At 35.6% G+C, this 24390-nt stretch overlaps 3 protein-coding genes across 4 annotated transcripts; 1 reads left to right on the forward strand and 2 right to left on the reverse strand.

Moving 5' to 3' along the window:
* Positions 1–4680: 4680 nt before the first annotated feature.
* Positions 4681–11468, forward strand: LOC139814913 (uncharacterized). Of its 2 annotated transcripts, XM_071781435.1 has the most exons (4): positions 4681–6538; positions 6642–6934; positions 7663–7856; positions 9891–11468. In XM_071781435.1, the coding sequence occupies exons 1-4, from the start codon at positions 6367–6369 to the stop codon at positions 9892–9894; spliced, it is 663 nt and encodes a 220-aa protein (XP_071637536.1). In that variant the 5' UTR covers positions 4681–6366; the 3' UTR covers positions 9895–11468. The 2 variants fall into 2 exon arrangements, with proteins under 2 accessions (XP_071637536.1, XP_071637537.1); XM_071781436.1 differs by lacking the exon at positions 7663–7856 and having other exon boundaries at positions 4682–6538.
* Positions 11469–12261: 793 nt separating this feature from the next.
* Positions 12262–23789, reverse strand: LOC139814573 (uncharacterized). The gene is made up of 5 exons (XM_071780911.1): positions 23213–23789; positions 22919–23116; positions 22527–22697; positions 21840–22047; positions 12262–12601 (listed from the first exon to the last, which is right to left on the reverse strand). Exons 1-5 carry the CDS (start codon positions 23311–23313, stop codon positions 12554–12556), a joined length of 726 nt encoding a protein of 241 aa, XP_071637012.1. The 5' UTR covers positions 23314–23789; the 3' UTR covers positions 12262–12553.
* Positions 12880–18596, reverse strand: LOC139814807 (uncharacterized). Its single transcript, XM_071781310.1, has 4 exons — positions 18501–18596; positions 18069–18374; positions 17093–17343; positions 12880–13218 (listed from the first exon to the last, which is right to left on the reverse strand). The coding sequence occupies exons 1-4, from the start codon at positions 18594–18596 to the stop codon at positions 13215–13217; spliced, it is 657 nt and encodes a 218-aa protein (XP_071637411.1). The 3' UTR covers positions 12880–13214.
* Positions 23790–24390: the final 601 nt, after the last annotated feature.

Genomic DNA, 24390 nt, shown 5'->3' on the forward strand with positions numbered 1-24390 from the left:
ATATATCTATACTGTTAAATCGGGTTATTTCTATTTCCGGATATTCGAATATCTAACTTCATGGATATTATAAAAAAATCGGTTATCCGGAAATAGAAATAACCCGATTTAACAGCATAGATATATAGATTATTGTTATAATTATTTTTATAATTAATTAGTTATTATTACTTCTTTATTTTGCATGTATTAACATGTTTTTTAAATTTTCTGTTTCAGACACGAGATTTACAAAACATTATACATGCGGCCCTTGCGGCTACACTTGGAAGAGGAAGAGCAAGAGGAAGAGGAACAGCCAGGGGAAGAGGTAGGGGTGGGGTCAGAGGTAGAGGCAGAGGTAGAGGTAGGGGTAGGGGCATTAATGTCATTTTTTATAATTAAAAAATAAAAAGTAATATAGATGTAATATATATGTAAAATATTTTTTACAATTCCTATTCTTATTCCTATTCCTATTTCTATTCTTATTCCTAATCGTGTCTATTCGCCTCGTGAATCGAAAGACGGTGAAACTGGCCGTATCTATTCTATTTAATCGTTGATCCTCGAGGATCCTCGAGGATATGTTACCACGAGGTCGTAAACATAGCACGGAAGAGCACCACAAAATCGTGGACATTACCTACATATTTATAGACATTGGCCACGTAGTTCAATGTCCACATTTTGTGGACATAGAGGCGCTTCAAAATAAAGTTACAGCGAAATCGCGCCCGTGGCCTCTCTCAGGCTTCTCTCTGTATGTATAAAGCATACAGAATCGAGTGAAAGCGACAAAACGTTGTGGGTTATATGTTTAACATATAACCTTTAAACATTAATAGTGAAATAAATAATATATTAACTCTAGTCATTGCTTTAACTGACTTACGCAATGCGCTTTTGTATATATATTTAAAGAGAAAAAATCGAAGAAGGTGGTAGGTAAGAAATCTTACTCGGCAGAGAACGCAGCAAGGAATATATAATAATTTATTCCGGAAATTGTATTTAACGCGCGGACGAAGAACAATTTTTTGAATATACTAGAATGAATAAAATGCAGTTTGATTATTTGCTTTCTTTGGTTGGCCCTATGCTGCAAAAGAAAAACTTAAGAGAGTTCTTGCCTTCAAGACTTCGCCTAGCTGACACTTTGAGGTTAGTATATTATATTCTCCGTAAACCCCAATCACAGAGCCATATATTCTACACATCATTGTATTCGTGAAATCATGCTCCGTGAGTTTTTTTAACCTTAAAATAATTTCTAATGACATACTGCATGCTCTTTTGCTATTTTCTATAATAATTCTGTACAAAGTACTCTCTCTTTGGTAAATATGAAGAATAGTGGCTTTCTCATCGATTTCGTTGAACTTAGGCTTAATCGACGCGTTTTTGCGTGAAGCGAAAGAATTTGGCAGAAAAAAGTGTCGCTCTGCCTCGCGAAACGAGATATTAAACGTTAAAGTTGACAGAAATCAGTAGGTTATGATTCCTGTCATACCGACGAGATGTAGCGACTACGAACATGCCTCGCGACCACATGCGCATGCAAAAGTGCGCGAATTTGAAACGTATGTATACTTATAATGCATATCACTTACAATTAGCTTTCAATAATAAATATATCCTATATAATATATCAAAATACATGCGTGGGCGGGGGGCCTCGCCCCCCTGCACTCCTCCATGTGGGTGAATCTCGAAGCGTGGGCGGGGGGGGCTTTGCCCTCCCGCACCCCCCATGCACAAGTCGGTGTGGGTTAATGTTGAGGCGTGGAAGGGGGGGGCTTCGTCCCCCTGCACTCCCCATGCGCGTGGACCTCGCTTTATAACTTATAAAGCACATGCACGAGAGGGGGGGGGGGTGCAGCAAAAGAGCAGTATGTCATTAGAAATTATTTTAAGGTTAGAAAAACTGTCACGGAGCATGATATCACGAATATAATGATGTGTAGAATATGGCTCTGTGATTGGTTTACAACATCTTAAGATTGTACTTATAACAGTCTTAAATATAAGGTCAAACTATATGAATACTGGGCTATGTGTCCGTTTCTTGCTGTGTCCGATTGCAACCATCGTGTATCCATTTTCTACTGTGTCCGATTTATTCTGTGCGCAACTGGCATCTCCTCCTCTCCATTACCTTACCAACACATGAAAATAACGCTATCAGTCTCACTTTTTCTTTGCCTATCTTGTCGATAAACATAGTCTGATACTTTCTCCAATCATCCGGGCACCATTCCGTTGTCCAGACCTCGTTACAGATGTTCAACAGTGCTGCTTTCATTTTCTCTGTCATATCTTTAAACATCCTGTATTCTATTCCGTCTCTTCCTGGTGCTGTGTTCTTTCGAATCATTTCTAGAACTCTTGTCATTTCTTCCATAGTAAACTTTTCTTCCAGGCCTTCTTCCTTGTACGTGTCACCGTTATTTCCTTTCATTTTTGTTTGTACACTTGGGGGAGCTAGCTTCTCAATTTCTTTTCTGATTTCTTCTTTTCTGTTCTTGTGTATCCAACTGTTCCAATTTATATATCTTCTTCCTTAGATTTTTTGAATATTCTCATAGTGTTCCAGACGTACGTAGGGCTGATAAATCTGTTAATCGATGCACAAAATTTATCAAAACTTTCCCTTTTCTTGATGTTGATAACTTTCCTCGCTTCTGCTCTCTTTTTTTTTAAGCTCCACGGAATGAGTGAAAGTCCTTTTTTTTAAATCTCTTAGTGCTCTCTTTCTTCTATCCAAGATTTTTTCGCAGTCTGCATCCCACCACGAAACTTTTCTTCCTTTCGGCTTCCCTTTGTTTTTTTTTATTTTTTTTTATTTTATCTTTGTTGGGAGAAGACTTTGAACGAGCAATAAGTTCCCGCCCTTCTAGAGGGCAGCTCCCGGTTGGCGGCGCGACTTGGCGCGCCACGCGTGCGTGCGGGCATCAGTGGTGCTCAGAAGAGCCTCGATCACCGTCGTGTTCAGACGTGTTAGTTACGGTTTAAGTTCCCAGCAAACGAAAAAAGATTGAAAAGAATTAAAACGGGATTGCCAGGAATTCAATTAAGGACTTTCCGAATACCATTCTGTCCAAAAAAGGGATTGAAATAGTTTCAATATAATCGAATTCCTTATTTTGGAGAGAATTTGTCTTTTTTGAATCCCATCCAATTCCGACACAAAAATATTATACCACTGAATGCCAGGTTAGGGATTGGAAAGTTTCGTGATGAATTCCATTGATTCCGTTAACGAAATGAATACCACTGAATGTCAGGTTAGGGATTGGTGATGTTTCGTGATGAATTCCATTGAATACCATTGATTCCGTTAACGAAATGAATACCATTGAATGCCAAACTAGGAATTAAAAATTTCCGTATTGAATTCCATTGAATTCCGTCTATTCTGACAATAAAATGAATACCATTGAATGCCAGGATAGGGATTGAAAAGTGTCCGTGTTGAACTCTGTGGCGGTACGCGCCAACAATAGTACACGCCCGCGCGGTATCTGCATTACCGGCAGTTCGCGTCGACGCCGCTAGGCGTCGCATCGCCGGGGCATCTTCTCGAGTTCAAAGTTTCGTCTCGACCGCTATGTAAAGGGACCCCCTACGGTGCTTGACAGATCTTACAAATCTCATTTTCAGGCTAATTGCCCGTCGGCAGTAGTGCGTGTAATGCCCTTAGGCATACACAAAAGCTCACCGACGAACAACGGCGCTTGGTCGCCCAACGGAGGCGCGAGACGTTTCCTAAACCATCTAATGCCATGCAATTCCATAACCTTTACGGATTCCATAGGATTGGATGGAATTTAAAATTTCTTTTTTGGATTCTATGGGATTGGACCATCTCATTTTGAATCCCATATAATTTCATCTAATTCCGCCAAAAAAGGGATTCAAAGGTATTAAAAAATTTTAATATTTTTTAATCCTTTTGCGTTTGCTGGGTTACAGAGTGTGATATACTTATATATAATAAAGACAGTATTCAGAGTGTATAAAGATCAAGATTGTTGAGTTCCCTGCCCATCTCACCACATTTCAAGTCGTCCCTGATTATATTTCCAATAGGTTATGGGCCCAGGGCATGATTCCCCTGCGTGAGGAACATAGCACGAAAGTGTATATGTTATAGTCAAAGCCCGAAACGCAGGCATTCCTAGGATTGACTAGTCAATCCTGGGGAACGACCAAGCGTCTTGGTCAAAGCCCGAAATAAGTTTTGCGTTTCGGCTTTTAACTAGTCAATCCTAGGAATAACTAATACGGCTGGTTAAAGTTAGAAACTAAAGAAAAATCACTTCGGCATTTGACTAGTCAATCCTAGGAATAACTAATACGGCTGGTCAAAGTTAGAAACTAAAGAAAAATCACTTCGGACTTTGACCAGTCAATCCTAGGTGTACTGGTAAATCTGAAGAATAGTGGCCTCCTCACCGATTTCGTTCAACTTGGGCTTAATCGACGCGTTTTTGCACGAAACGACCGAATCTGGCAGAAAAAAGTGTCGCTCTGCTCCGCGAAGCGAGATATTAACGGTTAAAGTTGACAGGAATCAAGTTATGATTCCTGTCATACCGATGAGATGCAGCGACTACGACCATGCCCTGTGGCCACACGCGCATGCTCAGTAGCCGCACGCGTATGTAAAACTGCGCCAATTTTAAACTTAAACGAGGTGCCACATGGGTTCATGACGCGCTTTACAACTTAGCATGTACTTTAAGTTGTAAAGCAAGTTCCACGCTTTCAACCACTTAGGCTAAGTTGTAAAGCGCGTCATGAACCCATGTGGCACCTCGTTTTGCGTAGACACACACACACACACACACACACACACACACACAGACGAGGCGGTGCAAGGGGGGGGCCTTCGGCCCCCCCCCTCGCACCCCCCCGCGGTTGAAAGCGTGGAACTCGCTTTACAACTTAAAGTACATGCTAAGTTGTAAAGCGCGTCATGAACCCCTGTGGCACCTCGTTTAAGTTTAAAATTGGCGCAATTTTACATACGCGTGCGGCTACTGAGCATGCGCGTGTGGCCACAGGGCATGGTCGTAGTCGCTCATGGTCGCTGCATCTCGTCGGTATGACAGGAATCAGGTTATGATTCCTGTCAACTTTAACGTTTAATATCTCGCGTCGCGGGGCATTAATAACAATAAGAACTTAATTTAGTAAAAAAAATCTTGATTTTATTTGTTAAAAGTCACACAGTCCGAATTAAGCCACACCTAGGATTGACTAGTCAAAGTCCGAAATAATTTTTCTTTAGTTTCTAACTTTGACTAGCCGTATTAGTTATTCCTAGGATTGACTAGTCAAAAGCCGAAACGCAAAACTTATTTCGGGCTTTGACCAAGACGCTTGGTCGTTCCCCAGGATTGACTAGTCAATCCTAGGAATGCCTGCGTTTCGGGCTTTGACTATAACATATATACGAAGTGTGTGAGACGCCGGCGAAGGGCATAGAAAGAGATAAAAGCATCTAGAAGATTAGAGGGTAAGTAAATAATATTCCTCGTTGCTGACGAGCAAAACGAGAGAATTCTCAGTTAATAAGAATGTTCGTTCGATAAATACTGTTACAAGGAGATAGATGTTTTTTCCATTTTTCTCGAGAAATAAAAATAGAGGTAATAATGGTAATAAGAGAATTAGAGAATAGATGTGTAAAGTGAAATAAAGAAGTAGAGAATGATGAAAGAAAAAGAGATAGAAAAATGCCGTTTGGTAACAGGCCGGCGACGTGCGCGTGCAAGTCCGATCGTGAACGGCGAGAGTCATTTCTTTTGGCGCGCGGAAGTCCGATCGTGAGAGACGAGAGTCATTTTTTGGCGCGCGGAACTTGTTGCCGGGCGCGCACGAACACATAATCGATTTCAACTAACAAAATGGCATCGATGCAACATTATGATACACGCATAGATGTATGTACATGCGTATATATAAAACTCTATATGAGTTTATATTTATTTGAAATCGTTATGTATCGGGTCGGTAATTGAGCATGACTTGCTGTGCGGTGTAGCTTGATTACTGTTTAGGGAAGCCGCGTAAATTTGTATGGGCCCCGTGCGTGTGCGTGATCAACCCGAGCTCCCATAGATCTTTTCAGCAGTGCTGGGGATCGCAACGGACAGTGGTGTGCGCGTGCGGATAGCCCTGCAGAGGCGCGTGGTTTTCTCGCTTTGGGGTTATTGTAAATTGCAGTGCGTTCTATATAGCCTCATAAGTATTAAATTTTTATCGCTGAAAGAGATCTAGTGATAGAAATTGTAAATTATTATCTGTCAATACGAATGTTGGTTTATCTTGTCAAAAGAGGAATGCTAATGTTCAATTGAAATTTAAATCCCGATCTAGATGGAAAAAGAGACAGAGAATCTTTCGGTGGAGGAAGAAGACCAAGATGCGCTGGTCGACTACGACAGCGATAGCAGCATTATCACGGTAATAGAAAGAAATAGCGAGGAGACAGTAAGAAAAGATAGAGAAGCAAAAGATAAAAACGAGGAGACAGTAAGAAAAGATAGAGGTAAGAGAGTATTTTTTTTGAAAATAAAGTAGTCCAGAAGAATAATATATACATGCATTCAGAGAAAATAAAAAAAATATAGTAATTTCAAAATTCCGTATAGAAGCAAAAGATAAAAAGGAGGAGACGGAAAGAAGAGGTGCAATCCCGAAAAAGAACTTGCCTAAAGTCAGAGAGAATATAGATGTGACCAAAGCATGGGAAGAGAACCGTCCAGTACTGCCAATTGGAACTAAAATATTATATGAAAAGCAAGAAAAATTGGTCGCAAAAATGGATAATTCGATGCAGATGCTGGACAAAGTAATGACGAAGACCACCGAGATGATGGAGAATATGGTGGAAGTCTCCCGTTTAAACTTAGAGAAAGAAAAAGTTAAACTTAGACGTTTAGAGGTAAGCAATAAAGATACCCAAAGTTCAGTAGAAAACAGTAAACAAACGGTTAAAGAACTAGAGGTAGAGTCTAAAAAGAGAAAATTAAATGAAATAACAGTCTGTTCAGCCGGAAAAGATAGGAGTTTAGAGACAATGAAAAGAGCTATAGAATTGGAATTGAACAGTCAAAGGTTGCATATTAGAAGAGAATATAAGCTGATGCAAAAATCCAACTTTGATCTTTGGATGGATTATTTAAAATCTGAGTTAATGAATAACGAGTTGTTAGATATAATAGATTCAAACATAGAAAGTCCAGAAAATCTCTCCGAATTAAAAGTTGCTAAGAGAAAAAGTCTAGTTAGAGATATAATAATCAATCATTTAGATGAGAACTATCATAAAAGGATTCTACATGAAAAAGATCCGAAAGAAATTTTGAAGAAATTAAGAGGATATAAAAAGAGTGAAGTAAACGTTACTCATGTATCGGTATGAGCTAGACTCTATCAAATTAAAATGAGAAAAGACGAAAAAGTAAATGATTTTTGTGAACGCTTCGATTCAATAATTAGAGAATATGAATCATGTGAAGATGCGGTACCCCTCGCAGAACAAGAGATTAGATCTGCATTTTATCAGGCTGTGTCAATTAATGTACCAGAGCTGAGGAATGTAGATTTAATTAGAAGACAAACTAATCTTAAAGAAATGAACATAGATGAAATAAAGTCTTTATGATGCAGTTAGAAGCAGAGACTAAAAACGACAATAGAGAAAAATTAGAGAAACCCGAAGTCAGGGTACAGAGGGCTGCTGCAGAAGAGAACAGGAAACAAGTGAAGTGCTACAGATGTTACTACTGCCAGGAGGTACGAGGTCACAAGGGTGATAATTGTCCGAGTGCCGAAGCCCAGGCGAACAGAGCTAGAGGAAAAAGGTATTTAAATAAAACCGTTAATAAAAACATAAAGAAAAAGGGTAGATTTGTGCAAAAAGGCACAAAAAGAGTAGATAACAAAGGGAAATAACCAAGATACAACCAGCTGAAAAACCTATATCAACGAAAACAGCAAATGAAGGAGAATCAGAAGAAGGTAAATTATACATGGTTAAATTAATAGAAGATAGAGATAGTTCAAAAGAGGTAGTCAATTTTACTGCAGATTCGGGTGCTACGGATCATATTGTGAAAAAAAATTTTATTCTGTCAAATTTTGAAAAATGTAAAGATAGAGTTATTAAATGCGCGAATAAAAATGAGCTTGCAAACATTTCAATAGATGGTAAAGGAGATCTTTCGCTAATAACGAATGAAAAAGAAAAGAGAGTCATTAAATTAACAAATGTAATTGCAGCAAAGAAAGTATCCAAAAATTTACTATATCTAAGAAAGTTGGCTGATGCAGGGTTCAATATTTATTTAGATGATAAAGTGTTTAAAGTTTACAATAAACTGACAAATAAAATAGTTTTTAAAGAAATTTACAGATGTAGAGCAGAAATTGTTCCACATAGTGAGCTTCCTGAACAATCGCAAACAAACATTCAGAGCAATAAATTATCCATTTCGGAGGGAGAATTAGATGAGAAGGATAATGTTGGTTCTGCGATTGGGAGGGAGAATGAAGGAGAGCTCACAAATGTGAACGAAAATATAGAACACAACAATGCTGAACTCGAGCAAGTCATTAAGTTGGAGGATATACAGACAATAGAGAATATAGAAGAAATGTGTGAAAGCTCAGTAATTGAAGAAGTAAAGAAATTAGAGAAAATAAATGAGGAGATGCTATGGCATGTTAGGTTAGATCATGAGTTGTTAAACTATCTAAGACAGCTACAAAAAGTAGAAAAGAGATTAGAGATAGTTAAGTTTGATAACTCCATATTAGAGTGTGAAGTCTGTATAATGGCAAAGATGGCAAAACTGCCGTTTAAAGAAAACAGAAATAGAGCACAGAGACCACTACAGGTGAAACATACGGACATCATGGTCAAATAAAACCTAAATACTATCCAGGACAAAAGAAGTTAATAATCACCTTAATAGACGGCTATTCTAGATTAGCGAAAGCCTACTCTTTGAAGACGAAAGATGAATCGGGAGAGGCTCTAGAGAAATATCTTATATCCGTCAGAAATCTACTAGGAAAAGAAGAAAAGCTATGCTATGTAAAGTCAGATCAAGACAAGGAATTTATGGGAGGTGCTTTCAAAGAGGTATTAAAAAGAGAAAAGATAGAAGCCATATTTGCACCACCGTACACTCCAGAACACCATGAAGTTGCAGAAAGGTTCAACAGAACGTTGCAAGAGAAAGTAAGAACATATATGTTCGACTCGGGATTACCAAAGAGTATGTGGGAGTTGGCAGTTGACGCTGCTGTGCATGCGTAAAACAGATCTCCACATAAGACTTTAGAGTACGAGATCCCGTTGAAGAAGTTTTCATCAAAAACAAGTTGTCATTTTGAACAAATAAAGAAATTCGGATGCATTGGATATGCAAGAGTACCAAAGCCTACGTCGAAATTCGACAAGACAGCTATTGGTGTGTTGGTGGGATATACTGACACTGGATATATACTATATACTCTGGTATACAAGCACGAGAAAATTTATAGAGTCATGACAACAGAGCAGCAAGAAACTGCACTAAGAAGGATAGAAGTCACAAACTTAAAATGTTTGATGACGACTTAGAGGAAATAAAGAAAAACTTAGAAGAAAGAGAAGAAACTGGAAACAGAAAACATATGGATGACACTCATGGAGATTTTATCAAGCAGTGTGTTGATTAAGGGAAGGTAAAAGTCGAATGGATTAAGACCAAAGAGAATTTGGCAGACATTATGACAAAACCTTTACCTCTAGAAGCATTTGCGTATCTGAGAGATAAAATAATGAATATAGAGTTTAAACAAAGTTAGAGATTAATTTTATTCGATAACTAATTCTTGTTATGTTTCAGATAAAGAGGAAACTTAGAGAGGACCCGTGGATCGCTCGCACAAAGGGAGGGAGTGTTGGGAGAAGACTTTGAACGAGCAATAAGTTCCCGCCCTTCTAGAGGGCAGCTCCCGGTTGGCGGCGCGACTTGGCGCGCCACGCGTGCGTGCGGGCATAAGTTACAGAGTGTGATATACTTATATATAATAAAGACAGTATTCAGAGTGTATAAAGATCAAGATTGTTGAGTTCCCTGCCCATCTCACCACATTTCAAGTCGTCCCTGATTATATTTCCAATAATCTTCATTGGTTGATTTACCCGGATTCTTCTCATTACCCATGATGATCTTTATTGTTGATCTAAATATTTCTATAAAGGCAGTGTATCTTTCTTCGCGGTTGACATTGTCTCCTAATAATATTTCATTCACTTTTTCTTTGTTTTCTTCTAGTAACTTACCCATGATATCTTTAAATTCCTTCCATCTTGTTTTCTTAGTAGAAATTCTATTTGATTTCTTGATATAGTATCCGATCTCCGTCGCTATTCTCACTTCAATGGGGAAGTGGTCTGAGTCCCATGTATCATTCAGTTGCTCGTATTCGATACTATCACATAGGTTCACCGTGGTAAAGATCAGGTCCAAATTAGATGAATTTTGGCCTATTACTCCCATTCTGGATAGTGTATCTTCATTGATGCATATATCAGAGAGAAACCTGAGAGCGTCCACCGGGATCATTCCGTTCCAGCGGACGTATACTGACGCGCCGCCTGAGAAAGTGGACGTCAACTACGTCGTTACGCTCGGTAACAGTACACACATGGTTCGTGTCCGTGCTATGGTTCGTGTCCGAACTACTCAGATGGAGGGGATATGCCAGTCGGCTGACTCGGCACTCGGCAAGCTTCGAGCGGGGAGAGAAGGGCAGACATACGATCTGCTGTCTCCTTCTCGCTTGAGCTGTGACGTAGCTGCTTAGCACGCGCCGGCTATGCCACGATGCCATGCATTTCGGGTATCGCTCCTCGCGTCTCGCCGAATGCCGAGTCTCGCGTTGGCAAATCGACGATGCGCTATACGTTACATTTACGTTTATATTTACAAATTTTAATTTTTATATTTATAAATAAATATATATATATATATATATATATATATATATTTGTGTTGAGAATATGTACATTTGTGTTGGCTATAGTGGCGAGCGAGTATGTGTGAGCACGCTTGGTATGTGCAAGTAGGTAAAAGAGGGAGTTTCGGCACAGTATACAGTAGCGCAACTCTCTGTCGGCACTTTTGATGTCGGTGAAGCCAGATTCACAGTACGCATGCGCAAGTTGAGCCAGTTTATACGGTAACGCCATCTGAATCTCTCTCTCACTTACTCTTTCCTTCTGTCTATGTTGTCTTTCTAATTCATTGTTACATCAGAGAAATCGGATTTTCGGATTATAAATAAGCATCATGGTTGGTAGTAACAGTTAAAAAGTTAAAAGTTAAATAATGAAGTTAAAAGTTAATAACTTTTTTAACTCAACTTAATTAATTTCAAATAAATTTATTTTTAACTTCGTTATTTTCTAATTATTTTTAAAGCATATAAAACCTAACTTATTAACTTTTTGTTTTAGTTAAAAATGTAATTATGTAAAAGAAAAAATTATTAATAAGATACATATATATTCTCATATAAAAAATAATATTTCTTTTTTATAAACACTAAAATATTTAAACAATTAAAATATTTAATTTATTTGATGTGTATGATTTATATTATAACTATTTTATTTAAAGTAATCTAATTTTAAAACATGTTACGACATTCTAATTTAATATAAATTTTTAAAATTAACTTTTTATTTAGCTGAAGTAAGATAAGTTAATGTAATCTCTAAATGCAATATTTACTATTTTTTTGTTTATGTGACTTTTAACGTAATTAAATTATTTTTATAAATTATTTAAGTTTAACTTATAATTTATAGTGTTAAAAAATATTAACTTACCTAATTGTATAAATATTAATTGTGTATACATTATATTATATTTGTTGTATCTATAAAAGCAAACTCATAAAGAAGTATTATATGTTTGCGCTTTAGAATTGATTATGTAGATGTGAAAGATATGTAATAATATTAATTTATGGTAAGTTCAGGTATAACAGCAAAGTTTATATATTTTATATAAAAAGTACACGTTTTTGTTCATAAACATATGTATATATTTTATTTTTTATTATCTAGAATAAGTTTATATCTTTGACATTTATATTATTTAAAATACATTTGTCGTATAAAACGTGTGTATGTGTATGTAGCACGCGCGCGTGCGCGCGTGTATGATGTGTGTATGGAATACAAACTATTATACAACGTGACATTTACAAAATATTATTTAAAATTGCTAATAAAAAAACAAAATTAATATGTGTATTTCAATAAAATACAAAGTTTATAACATATATACTTACGTTTTTTATTTTCTAAGATCGTATTTCAATTATTATTGCGAAAAGTAACACATTTAGTTTAAATAATATAAAAATTTAAAGTTTTACAATCATTACAGTATAATAAACTTAACGTATGTTACATGTAAAGCATAAATTAATATGGACGCTCAATATACCTAAATCGTTAATATATATCTACTTACACTTTGGCAAAAATGACTATTCAGCTTTTATTTTGTTTCCCCACAGTCCCACCAATGATATGACAAATCTGAATAAAAAAAAAAAAATAATAATATATCTTATGAAAAATATTCTTATTTCTATCTTACCGCTATATATTACAATAAGCGTTTTTTATTTCCATATATCTTACCTCCACTGTGATATTAAAAATAATCTTACATCTATCTTATCGCTACACGTGTACAAATTACAAATTATTTATGATAAAAACTGTATCATGCAAGAAAGAAACCAAAATTAAAGATGTAAAATATTCCACATTTTTCTATTGCTTTGACCAACCCCTTTACGTGCTTTATTATGTTGTATTAGTGCGTAATTGTAGGCTATTCGGTAACGGCGACTGTATGCTTGGCGGGGTGAACAGGAAAACACAAGGATTTCTCGAATACTCTATATATATATATTTGTCCTCTGTACACTTAACACGTCTTGACTCTACGACACTACGAGCTCTTCTGTACACGACCGAGACGACCGCAACGCAGACAATGACCGCACGTAAGCGTGGCGCCCCGAGGCTCGCGCCACACGGGAGCTGCCCTCTAGAAGGGCGGGAGCACATCGCTCGTTCAAAGCCCAGCTTCTCATACTCCCTCCCTTTGTGCGAGCGATCCGTGTTCGTCTAATTTTCTTCTTTATCTGTAACATATCAAAAATCAGTTATCGAGTAAAATTGATCTCTAACTCTGTTCAAACTCTACATTCATTATATTGTCTCTTAGATATGCAAATGCTTCTAAAGGTAAAGGTTTTGTCATAATGTCTGCCAAGTTCTCTTTGGTCTCAATCCATTCGACTTTCACCTTCCCTTGATCAACACACTGCTTGATAAAGTCTCCATGAGTGTCAGCCATATGTTTTCTGTTTCCAGTTTCTTCTCTTTCTTCTAAGTTTTTCTTTATTTCTTCTAAGTTATCATCAAACATTTTAAGTTTGTGACTTCCATCCTTCTTAGTGCAGTTTCCTGCTGCTCTGTTATCACACCAGATTGTTGCAGGCAAGAATGTTTTTCCAACAACATATCTGAGCGACTTGTCTAATGAGATTACTTCTTGACAGGCCTCACTCATTGCTAGATACTCTGCTTGACAGGTAGAGAGTGTGACATATGTCTGTTTATGACTTCTCCATGCTATCACATCTCCAAATATTTTGATTATATATCCTCCAGTGGATGTAGAATCAATGCAATCTCTGAAACTAGCGTCTGTCAGCGACTCTAACTCATCTGTTTTACCTTTAAACATCAATCCTCTATTTGCAGTTCCTCTAAGATATCTGAAGACTCTTTTTACATCTTGCCAGTCTTCTTCCGTGGGCTCTAATTGTCTTCTTGCTAAATAGTTTACTGCAAAGGCTATATCAGGTCGTGTAGCATTTGCCAGATACATTAAGCTTCCTATAGCTTCTCTATAAGGTACTCTTTTAGTTTCTTCTCTAATACTCTTTTCTTCTAATTTTCTGTTTTATTGCTCACTTTTCTGGTGACCATAGGAGTGTTCTGAGGCTTGCATTCATTCATATGAAACTTTTCTAATATGCTCTCAGTATATCGCATCTGATGAATATACATACAACTTTCTTCTTTGTTTCGCTCTATTGTTATTCCCAGAAAGTTTTTTGGTTCCCCAAGATCCTTCGTCTCAAATGTTTCACTCAACTTCTTTTTGATTTCTTCTAATTTCTTCTGATCATTACTTGCAACCAACATATCATCTACATAAAGTAATACGATCACTATTTTGCCTTCTTTCCTCCACGTGAACAGGCACGGCTCATATAGGTCGTTCTCTAATCCAAGTTTCTTAGCCTCTTCTGAAAATCTCTTATTCCATCTTTTCGGACTTATCTTCAATCCGTATAAAGCTCTATTCAATCTACACACCTTAGTTTTCTTGGTGTTTTCATCCAGTTCTACTCCCTCTGGAATTTCCATATATATTTCATCTTTTTCTTCTAGAACTCCATTTAAAAACGCAGTCTTAACATCTAGCTGACTAGCGTATAAGTTATATTTATTTATTATTGCTAATATAGATCTAACCAGTGACAGTCTTGAAACCGGTGCATATGTCTCTTTTAGATCATACACATTTTTGTCTTTACATCCTCTTATCACCAGTCTCGCTTTATATCTGGTTGATCCATTGCTTCTAATTTCCTCTTAAATACCCATCTTGAATCTATTATATTAGGTCGTCTTCCATCTAATTTCTCTAATGGTCTATCGACAAGTTCCCACACTTGATTAGCATACATAGATTCAAGTTCCTCTTTGACTGCAATTTTCCAATTCTCTCTTTCGTTACTTGATATAGCTTCTTCATAAGTAACAGGCTCTCTATTTAACGATGCCATAAGGCATTGATGTAATTCATCTTCATTCTCTATATTCCGTTGAATATTTTTCACATTAATATAATTAGCAAAGCTAACATCTTCTATTTTTCTCCGCACATCAGTGTCTCCATTATCTTCTAGTTTTCTTTTAGTTTTACTTCTAGTCATTGGAGCTTCACTTTCCTTTCGTGCGTCCTTCTGCTTCTGTTCGTCTAGTTGTGTTGTTTGTTTTCTCGGTCTACCTCTTTTCCTTTTCTCAGGAATCTCTAGTTTTTGTTCTCCCTTTTCTTCATCCTCTACAAATTCTTTCATCCAATTTTCATCTAAGTCTTTTTCTTCTTCTATTTGACTGTTTTGATATACATTTTTATATGTTATCTTTTCATTAAATCTAATGTGTCGGGACTCTATAAATTTTCTTGTGCTTGGATGCCAGAGTATATATCCAGTGTCAGTATATCCTACCAACACACCTCTAATAGCTCTCTTGTCAAATTTCGACGTAGGCTTTGGTACTCTTGCATATCCAATGCATCCAAATCTCTTTATTTGCTCGAAATGACAACTTGTTTCTGATGAGAACTTCTTCAATGGGATCTCATACTCTATAGTCTTATGTGGAGATCTGTTGTACGCATGCACAGCAGCGTCAACTGCCAACTCCCACATACTCTTTGGTAATCCCGAGTCAAACATATATGTTCTTATTTTCTCTTGCATCGTTCTGTTGAACCTTTCTGCAACTCCATTATGTTCTGGAGTGTACGGTGGTGCATATATGGCTTCTATATTTTCTCTTTTTAACACTTCTTTAAAAGCACCTCCCGTAAATTCTTTGCCTTGATCTGATTTCACATAGCATAGCTTTTCTTCTTTTCCTAGTAGATTTCTGGCGGATATTAGGTATTTCTCTAGAGCCTCTCCCGATTCATCTTTCGTCTTCAAGGAGTAAGCTTTCGCTAATCTAGAATAATCGTCTATAAAGGTTATTATAAACCTCTTTCTTCCTGGATAAGATGTAGGTTTTATTGGACCCATGATATCCGTATGTATCACTTGTAGTGGTCTCTGTGCTCTATTTCTGTTTTCTTTAAACGGCAATTTTGCCATCTTTGCCATTATACAGACTTCACACTCTAATATGGAGTTATCAAACTTAACTGTCTCTAATCTCTTTTCTACTTTTTGTAGCTGTCTTAAATAGTTTAACGACGCATGACCTAATCTAACATGCCATAACATCGCCTCATTTATTTTCTCTAATTTCTTTACTTTTTCAATTACTGAGCTTTCACACATTTCTTCTATATTCTCTAATGTTTGTATATCTTCTAACTTAATGGCTTGATCGAGTTCAGCATTATTGTGTTCTATATTTTTGTTCACATTTGTGAGTTCTCCTTCATTCTCCCTCCCAATCGCAGAGCCAACATTGTCTCTTTCGTCTAATTCTCCCTCCGAAATTGATAATTCACTGGTCTGAATGTTTGCTTGCGATTGTTCAGGAAACTCACAATGTGGAACAATTTCTGCTCTACATCTATACACAGCACATTCTATACTTTCATTGTCCTCTATATTATTGTTTTTAACCTCAAATTGCATAATCCAATTTGGTTTCTCATAAATTCCTTCAAAAACAATTTTATTTGTTAGTTTATTGTGAACTTTAAATACTTTATCATCTAAATAAATACTGAACCCTGCATCAGCCAGCTTTCTTAAAGATAGTAAATTTTCGGATACTTCCTTCGTTGCAATTACATTTGTTAATTTAATTACTTTCTTTTCTTTCTCATTTGTTAACAACAAAAGATCTCCTTTACCATCTATTGAAATGTCTGCAAGCTCATTCTTATTGGCACATTTAATAACTCTATTATCACATTTTTCAAAGTTTGACAAAATTATATTCTTATTCACAATGTGATCTGTTGCACCCGAATCTACAATAAAATTGACTAATTCTTTTGAACTATCTCTATCTTCTATTACTTTAGCCATGCATAATTTACCTTCTTTTGGTTTTCCTTCAATTGCTGTCTGCGATGGTATAGTTTTCTTGGCTGGTTGTATTTTGGTTACTTTCCCTTTATTATCTACTCTTTTTGTTCCTCTTTGCGCAAATCTACCCTTTTTCTTTATATTTTTATTAACGGTTTTATTTGTATACCTTTTTCCTCTAAATCTGTTCGTCTGGGCTCCGGCATTAGGACAGCTATCACCCTTGTGTCCTCTAATTTCCTGGCAGTAATAACAGAACCAGGCCTCTGATCCCGCTAGTGGGCAGTCCTTCGCCATGTGACCCAATTTGTTGCATCGGTAGCACTTTATTTCTTTGTGCTCTTCTGCGGTAGCCCTCTGCACTCTAACTTCTGGTTTCTCTAGCTTCTCTCTAACTTCACTCTTAGTCTCTGCCTCTAACTGCATCATGAAAGATTTTATTTCATCTACATTCATTTCTTTAAGATTAGTTTGTCTTCTAATTAAATCTACATTCCTCAGTTCCGGCACATTAATTGACACAGCTTGATACAATGCAGATCTCATTTCTTGTTCTGTGAGAGGTACCGCATCTTCGCATGATTCATATTCTCTAATTATTGAATCAAAGCGTTCGTAAAAATCACTTACTTTTTCGTCTTTTCTCATTTTAATTTGATAGAGTTTAGTTCGTACGATGCATGAGTAACGTTTACTTCACTCTTTTTATAACCTCTTAATTTCTTCAAAATTTCTTTTGGATCTTTCTCATGTAAAATTCTTTTATGATAATTTTTATCTAAATGATTGATTATTATATCTCTAACTAGACTTTTTCTCTTAGCAACTTTTAATTCGGAAAGATTTTCTGGACTATCAATGTTTGAATCTATTACATCTAATAACTCGTTATTCATTAATTCGGATTTTAAATAATCCATCCAAAGATCAAAGTTGGATTTTTGCGTCAGCTTATATTCTCTTCTAATATGCAACCTTTGACTGTTTAATTCTATCTCTAAAGCACTCTTAATTGTCTCTAAACTTCTATTTTTCTCGACTGAACAGATTGTTTCATCTAACTTTTTCTTTTTAGGCTCTACTTCTGATTCTTTAACCGTTTGTATACCGTTTTCTACTTTACTTTGTGTATTCTGTTTATTTACCTCTAAACGTCTAATCTTTAGTTTCTCTTTCTCTAAATTTACGTGGGCGACTTCTACCATGTTTTCCATCATGGAGGTTGCTTGGGTCATAACCTTGTCCAACATCTTCACTACCGATTCCATTTTATCAACCATCTTTTCTTGTTTCTCGTAAAGCATCTTTGTCCCTATAGGTAGTACAGGACGATTTTCAGCCCATTCTCTATTTACATCTATGTTTTCTATTATTTTTGGTTTGCCACGTTTCGGGATTGCACCCTTTGCTTCAGTCTCCTTCTTGTTCTCTTTTTCTTCTAAACAAAATTTTTAAATTACTCTATCTCTGAATACACAAGTATATTATCCTTCTTGATTGTTTTATTTAAAAAAAAAATACTCTCTTACCTTCATCTTTATTTAATGTTTTATCACTACCTCTCTCTCTCTCTCTACCACTGTGACCACGCTGCTGTCACTATCGTAGTCAACCAGTGAATCCTGGTTTTCTTCCTCATCTATCGGAACATTTTTCGTCTTATCTTCTTCCATCTAAATCGGGATTCAAATATCAATTGAACATTAGCATTCCTCTTTTGACAAGATAAACTAACATTCATATTGACCGATAATAATTTACAATTTCTATCACTTAATCTCTTTCAGCGATAAAAATTTAATGCTTATGAGGCTATATAGAACGCACTGCAATTCACAATAACCCCAAAGCGAGAAAACCACGCGCCTCTGCAGGGCTATCCGCACGCGCACACCACTGTCCGTTGCGATCTCCAGCACTGCTGAAAAGATCTATGGGAGCTCGGGTTGATCACGCACGCGCACGGGGCCCATACAAATTTACGCGGCCTCCCTGTACAGTAATCAAGCTACACCGCACAGCTAGTCATGCTCAATTACCGACCCGATACATGTCGATTTTGAAAATTAATTCCATACACATGCCTGTATATATATATATATATATATATATATATATATGTGTTATGGCGTCGCATCGATGCTATGTTTTTCAAATCGATCATGCGTCAGCGCGTGCCCGGCAACGCGTCCCTCGCGCCAAAATAATGACTCACTTTTCACGATCGGACTTTCGCGCGCCAAAAAATGACTCTCGCCGTTCACGATCGGACTTGCACAGGCACATCGCTTTTCCCGCCAGCTTGTTACCAAGCGGCATATATCTATCTCTTTCTATCTCACACATCTATCTCTTTCTATCTCACACATCTATCTCTTTATATCTCACACATCTATCTCTTTATACATCTATCTCTAATTCTCTTATTGTCACTGTTGCCTCTATTTCTATCTCTCAAGACATCTATCTCCTTCTAACAGCATTTATCGAACGAACGTTCTTATTTGCTGAGAATTCTCTCGTTTTGCTCGTCAGCAACGAGGAATATTATTTACTTACCCTCTAATCTTCTAGATTCTTCTAAATGCTTTTCGTCTTCCCGATGCCCTTCGCCGGCGTCTCACACACTTCGCGTTACACGTTCAACTAGATGTTTTCGTGCTTCGTTCTTCACGCAGGGGAATCGTGCCCTGGGCCCATAACCTGTAGGCTATTCGGTAACGGCGACTGTATGCTTGGCGGGGTGAACAGGAAAACACAAGGATTTCTCGAATACTCTATATATATATATTTGTCCTCTGTACACTTAACACGTCTTGACTCTACGACACTACGAGCTCTTCTGTACACGACCGAGACGACCGCAACGCAGACAATGACCGCACGTAAGCGTGGCGCCCCGAGGCTCGCGCCACACGGGAGCTGCCCTCTAGAAGGGCGGGAGCACATCGCTCGTTCAAAGCCCAGCTTCTCATAGTAATAAATGCGCATGCGAAAAAATAATTTAACAAGAAAATTTGAGGGAAAGTTGGGACATGGAGTTTCAAAGTTAATATCTTTTACTAAAGAAAGTAAATAAGCACCAATATTTTTTTTATAACAATTACTTTCAAAATTTTTAATAAATATTTCATCTAATTTATGTATGTATGAACAAAATTGATTACTTGGAATATTCAAAGCTCCAAAAAGTTCTCCATTCTCAGTTCCATAATCACGAAATGAACAATATAAAGTAGTGTTATCTAAAACTTGAGTAGTTTCATTTATATAGTATAATCTGTACACGCTTTACACGAATGTATTGTTAAACATCTTTTTATTAAATAGCCGCAAACGTATTTAAATGCATTTTGTTCTGGCAGGTCCATAGAACGATAATCGTGTGTTGGAACATCTAAAATTTTACATGAAGTAGGTGATGTATTAAAGTCGGATTCTGTAGAGTAAAGATTTGATGTTTTCATAAGATTTAACATTTTATCGGAATCTGGAGCACAATTTTTCGTATCACAATGTTGTAATAATTTAACACTAAATAGTTTTTTAAAAGCGCGTGAAAACTGTATAGGAGTTGGATTTACAGAATTACCACCTTGTTGCCGAACAGAACCAAAAAAATTTTCGAGACAATCCGTATTTATTTTACGAGTTTGTAGATATGGAAAATTAAAAGTCTTCAATATGTCCCATAATTGTATAATACTATTAATAGTGATCTGCCAGCATTCAAAGCATTTAATCTTTACAATTTTACCCTTATTATTAATAGCTGTAATATTTTTTAAGAAATTCAACGTTTCTTGTAAAAATTTCAATTGTTTCGTGCTTCCGATAAAAACTTCTCTATATTCTTTTGGACTGATAATAAAAGATGAATTTAATATATCAAACAATTTATCGAAACGATCAATAAATTTTACTGTCCCAATTGCTTCAGATGGAAGATAACCTACAGACATTAGCGTGCACATACCGGCAGCTACATGATTACTTAAAACTTGTACGGCGTACTTAACTTTCATTTTCGAAAAATTATTGGGTTCAATATGAATGGGAGATAATTTAGGAGCTGCCTTAATCCATTGTTTAGTATCTTTTTAATAAAATTGAACAATATAAGACCATGATGCAAATTTATCATTAAATTTTAAATTATACTTTAATAAATTATTACGCGTTGCTTTGATTAAATGGGGAGTATCAAAAATATATAATATATTTTGTTCATCAACAACAAACATTGAATTTTTAGTTGATATTCCTAATTTGCGAGATAATTGCAAGAAGTTGGAACCCATGTCCGTAATTAACGCATGCACAGTAGCACCACATTCTTTTAATTTTCTTATTGCATCAAAAATAATACTTTTTATTGTATCGCTTGTACAAGTAGTCGCTACAAAACAATAACAAAGTGGAACTTTCCAGTTGCCTGCTATACTTCGTGCCATAATAACAAATGCATTCTTTGCAGATATTGGTAATTTATTATCACCAACATCTTGGAATCCTATTATTTCGTCTCGTGAAACATTGTAAAATAAATGAGATTTTAAACTCATTTCATCTATGCACAGTACACAATGTCGCTCGATAAGTGGTAATGAATTTAATTTTATTTTTAAAGCCTCAAAGACTTTTATATTAAGACCAGGAAGAATATTCCAATTATATGTGAAAGATTGTAAAGTACGCACGGAAGGTAATGTGAAGATTTTTCTTAATTTTTTATAATTTCGCGGACTTAAAAAGTACATTGATAAAGCAAATTTTTTAAAATCATTATTGTATCGTATGCCACGTTTGTCTCTTGTTTGCGCGTCTACTTGTACTGACAGTAACATACTAAATTTGTCCGGTAACCACTTATTTCCTAATGTTCTTAAAGTTTCTAATTCTTTATTCTTTTGTACCTTATCTTCTCCATATGGTGATTCTTTAGTGGTGATACTTTTTTCCACTTTCTTTCGAAGACGTCGCAGTTTTTGCTGGAGATCTTTGTTTTTTAATCTCATTTTCTGTATGGTTTTGCACAACCGTTTCTTTGTAGGGCTGTCCTTTTTCTTGGATGTCATCGTTGCTTTCGATATCATTGTTTTGACAGGTATACTGGATGTGCTTCTAAATTAACAAAAAAATCATTAAAAATAAAAAAAATAAAAAAATTGAACAAAAAAGTATGCATAAAGTTCTATTTTAATTATAAAACAAAGAACAATAAGTATATAAAAGCACAATAAGTAATAATAAAAAAGTAATTTTAAAAATAATATAGGCATGTAAGACAATGAAAGATATATGAATTTTTTGTTGGCCTACATCTACGTATACTATATTACTATAGTACTCTCCTAACAAAGAATACTTATATTATGTTAAAATGTAAAAGTAGTATATATAAGCAGTTAGATAAGTAGTTTGCACTTGTTGTCTATTTTTCTCTTAATAGTTTTTTAATAACTTGATAATAATTTGATAATAATTATTATACTAAATGTACATTTTTATTTTACTAAATTTTTTATAAATTTATATATAATATTTATAAATAGAAAAGTATAGAAATGGGATAATATATAGCAATACATGTAAAAACTGACGGTTTCATAATTTCAACATCCATTGTAATTTCCTCTTCTATGTTGTCAGTATCCATTTCAATTTCCTCTTCTATGTTGTTTCCTTTTTCTTTTTCTATAACAGAATTTGCTTGCTCTTGTATATCTTCCGTTATTGTGTCCTTTTCTGCTTCTGCATCCATTTCTATTTCACTGCAAAAAGATTTTAAGTTACATAATTTACTATATTAATACAAAATCAATAATACATGATGTTTGAAAATAATATTTTTAAGATGTCATTATATATGTTCTTATTTTGAACATGTGTGCTGACTGGATATGTTTGTATGAAATATTATTACATTTTAAAACAACCAAAAAGAAACTGCAATGAAATTGATAGCAATCTAAAACATAATTATATAACCTACATTGTTTTAAAACATGATGCTAAATCTTCTCCAAATCTTGTGGATATGGCATCAGGATGAAGAAGAATTCTTCTTTTATTAATCCTAAACCATTTCTCCTCAAAATGCAAAGAGCATAATCGGCAATTTCTATACGAATATTCAAGTCCTTTTTCTTTTAAATCTAGTCTTCCACTTGCTTGTACCCATTGCAACCATCTGTTATTACAATGTATTAAACATTATAAATTTATGTAAAAAAATATAACGTAATTAGAAAAACTAAAAATACTGTTATAAAATAAAATGAAAAACCTGTCATGTTCTTTTGGAAATCTAAATACATGTCTTCCTTCCAATTGAAGATTTCCAGGACATCCTGTTATTGAACAGGTTTTAGTTTTTTTTGCACTCATTTCCTTACTACTTCTGTTTTCTTCTGCATCTGAAACAGAGCTAAGATCAAAGTGTTTTCTGCAAGAGAATTGAAAATCTGAACAATATAATATATGTACAGATCTACAATTCTCTTTAAGGATAAATGTCACTTCCTTTCTTGCTTTCCCTTCACTTCACTTCACATCACTTCACATCACTTCACTTCACATCACTTCACTTTACTTTATTTCACTCCTCTTTAAATATCTAAATTATCTAAAATATCAATTGAACGACATAACCACATATACTGTGACATAACCGATGTGGTAAGCTAATGCCGCCAATTTCTAAACATTTGAATGGTCATGAGAAAGAGCGAAAATGGAAAGAGTAAGTGAGAGAGAGATTCAGATGGCGTTACCGTATAAACTGGCTCAACTTGCGCATGCGCGCTGCGTTTTTGGCATCATCTGACGAAGAGAGTTGCGCTACTGTATACTGTGGTTTCGGTTCGAGCGTGCTCGTACGCGTGAAAAGGGGAGAGAACGATTACAGCTGTTGAACTGTAGGCACCGCGCAGCACAGATACCTGATCTTCACATAAATAAGTTTTGTATTAAAATAATAAACACTTTATTTCACTCTTTCATTCAAATAAATAAGTTATAGATTATTTATCTGACCACCAAATTAACAATATGTATATTGTATATTATAATTATATATTTTATGCATGTATTTGTAAAGTAAAGAAATATAATAAATAATATAATATAAATTATGTCACTCTTGGTCGTGTTCCGAAACTGTCAGTACTAAAAATCTATAGGTCACGTTACATGTATTATAGATTTTCAGCACTGGTAGTCAATTTCGGAACACAGCTACGGCCTGTATTACAATATATTCTACAAAATGTTAAAAATAGTCATTGGTAAGGAGGAAAATAAATTATTATTTGACGAGGTATGTACGTTAAATGTACGGACGTAATGTACGTATTTCATGTTAGTTTTTCAAGATAAAAACGGCTTTTGAATGAGTCTTTTAAAACGTTGTTTTTTTAAATAGCTGTACATAATTTTTCCCACAAAATTGTACTTTTAAGTACG

Source organism: Temnothorax longispinosus, chromosome 6, assembly GCF_030848805.1.
Source record: "Temnothorax longispinosus isolate EJ_2023e chromosome 6, Tlon_JGU_v1, whole genome shotgun sequence".
In the NCBI taxonomy this organism is placed as follows: domain Eukaryota; kingdom Metazoa; phylum Arthropoda; class Insecta; order Hymenoptera; family Formicidae; genus Temnothorax; species Temnothorax longispinosus.

Excerpts from the sequence above, each read along its gene's own strand:
- LOC139814807 (XM_071781310.1), bottom strand. The coding sequence starts at position 18,596 with ATGGAAGAAGATAAGACGAAAAATGTTCCGATAGATGAGGAAGAAAAC. Across the intron at positions 18,375-18,500 it reads ACAGCAGCGTGGTCACAGTG|AAATTTTGTTTAGAAGAAAA; the intron begins GTAGAGAGAGAG and ends AGAGTAATTTAA. Across the intron at positions 17,344-18,068 it reads TAAAGATTAGACGTTTAGAG|TTAGAGGCAGAGACTAAGAG; the intron begins GTAAATAAACAG and ends TTCATGATGCAG.
- LOC139814573 (XM_071780911.1), bottom strand. The coding sequence starts at position 23,313 with ATGAGTGCAAAAAAAACTAAAACCTGTTCAATAACAGGATGTCCTGGA. Across the intron at positions 23,117-23,212 it reads TTTCCAAAAGAACATGACAG|ATGGTTGCAATGGGTACAAG; the intron begins GTTTTTCATTTT and ends TTGTAATAACAG. Across the intron at positions 22,698-22,918 it reads GCATCATGTTTTAAAACAAT|TGAAATAGAAATGGATGCAG; the intron begins GTAGGTTATATA and ends ATCTTTTTGCAG.
- LOC139814913 (XM_071781435.1), top strand. The coding sequence starts at position 6,367 with ATGGAAAAAGAGACAGAGAATCTTTCGGTGGAGGAAGAAGACCAAGAT. Across the intron at positions 6,539-6,641 it reads GACAGTAAGAAAAGATAGAG|AAGCAAAAGATAAAAAGGAG; the intron begins GTAAGAGAGTAT and ends AATTCCGTATAG. Across the intron at positions 6,935-7,662 it reads TTAAACTTAGACGTTTAGAG|TTAGAAGCAGAGACTAAAAA; the intron begins GTAAGCAATAAA and ends TTTATGATGCAG.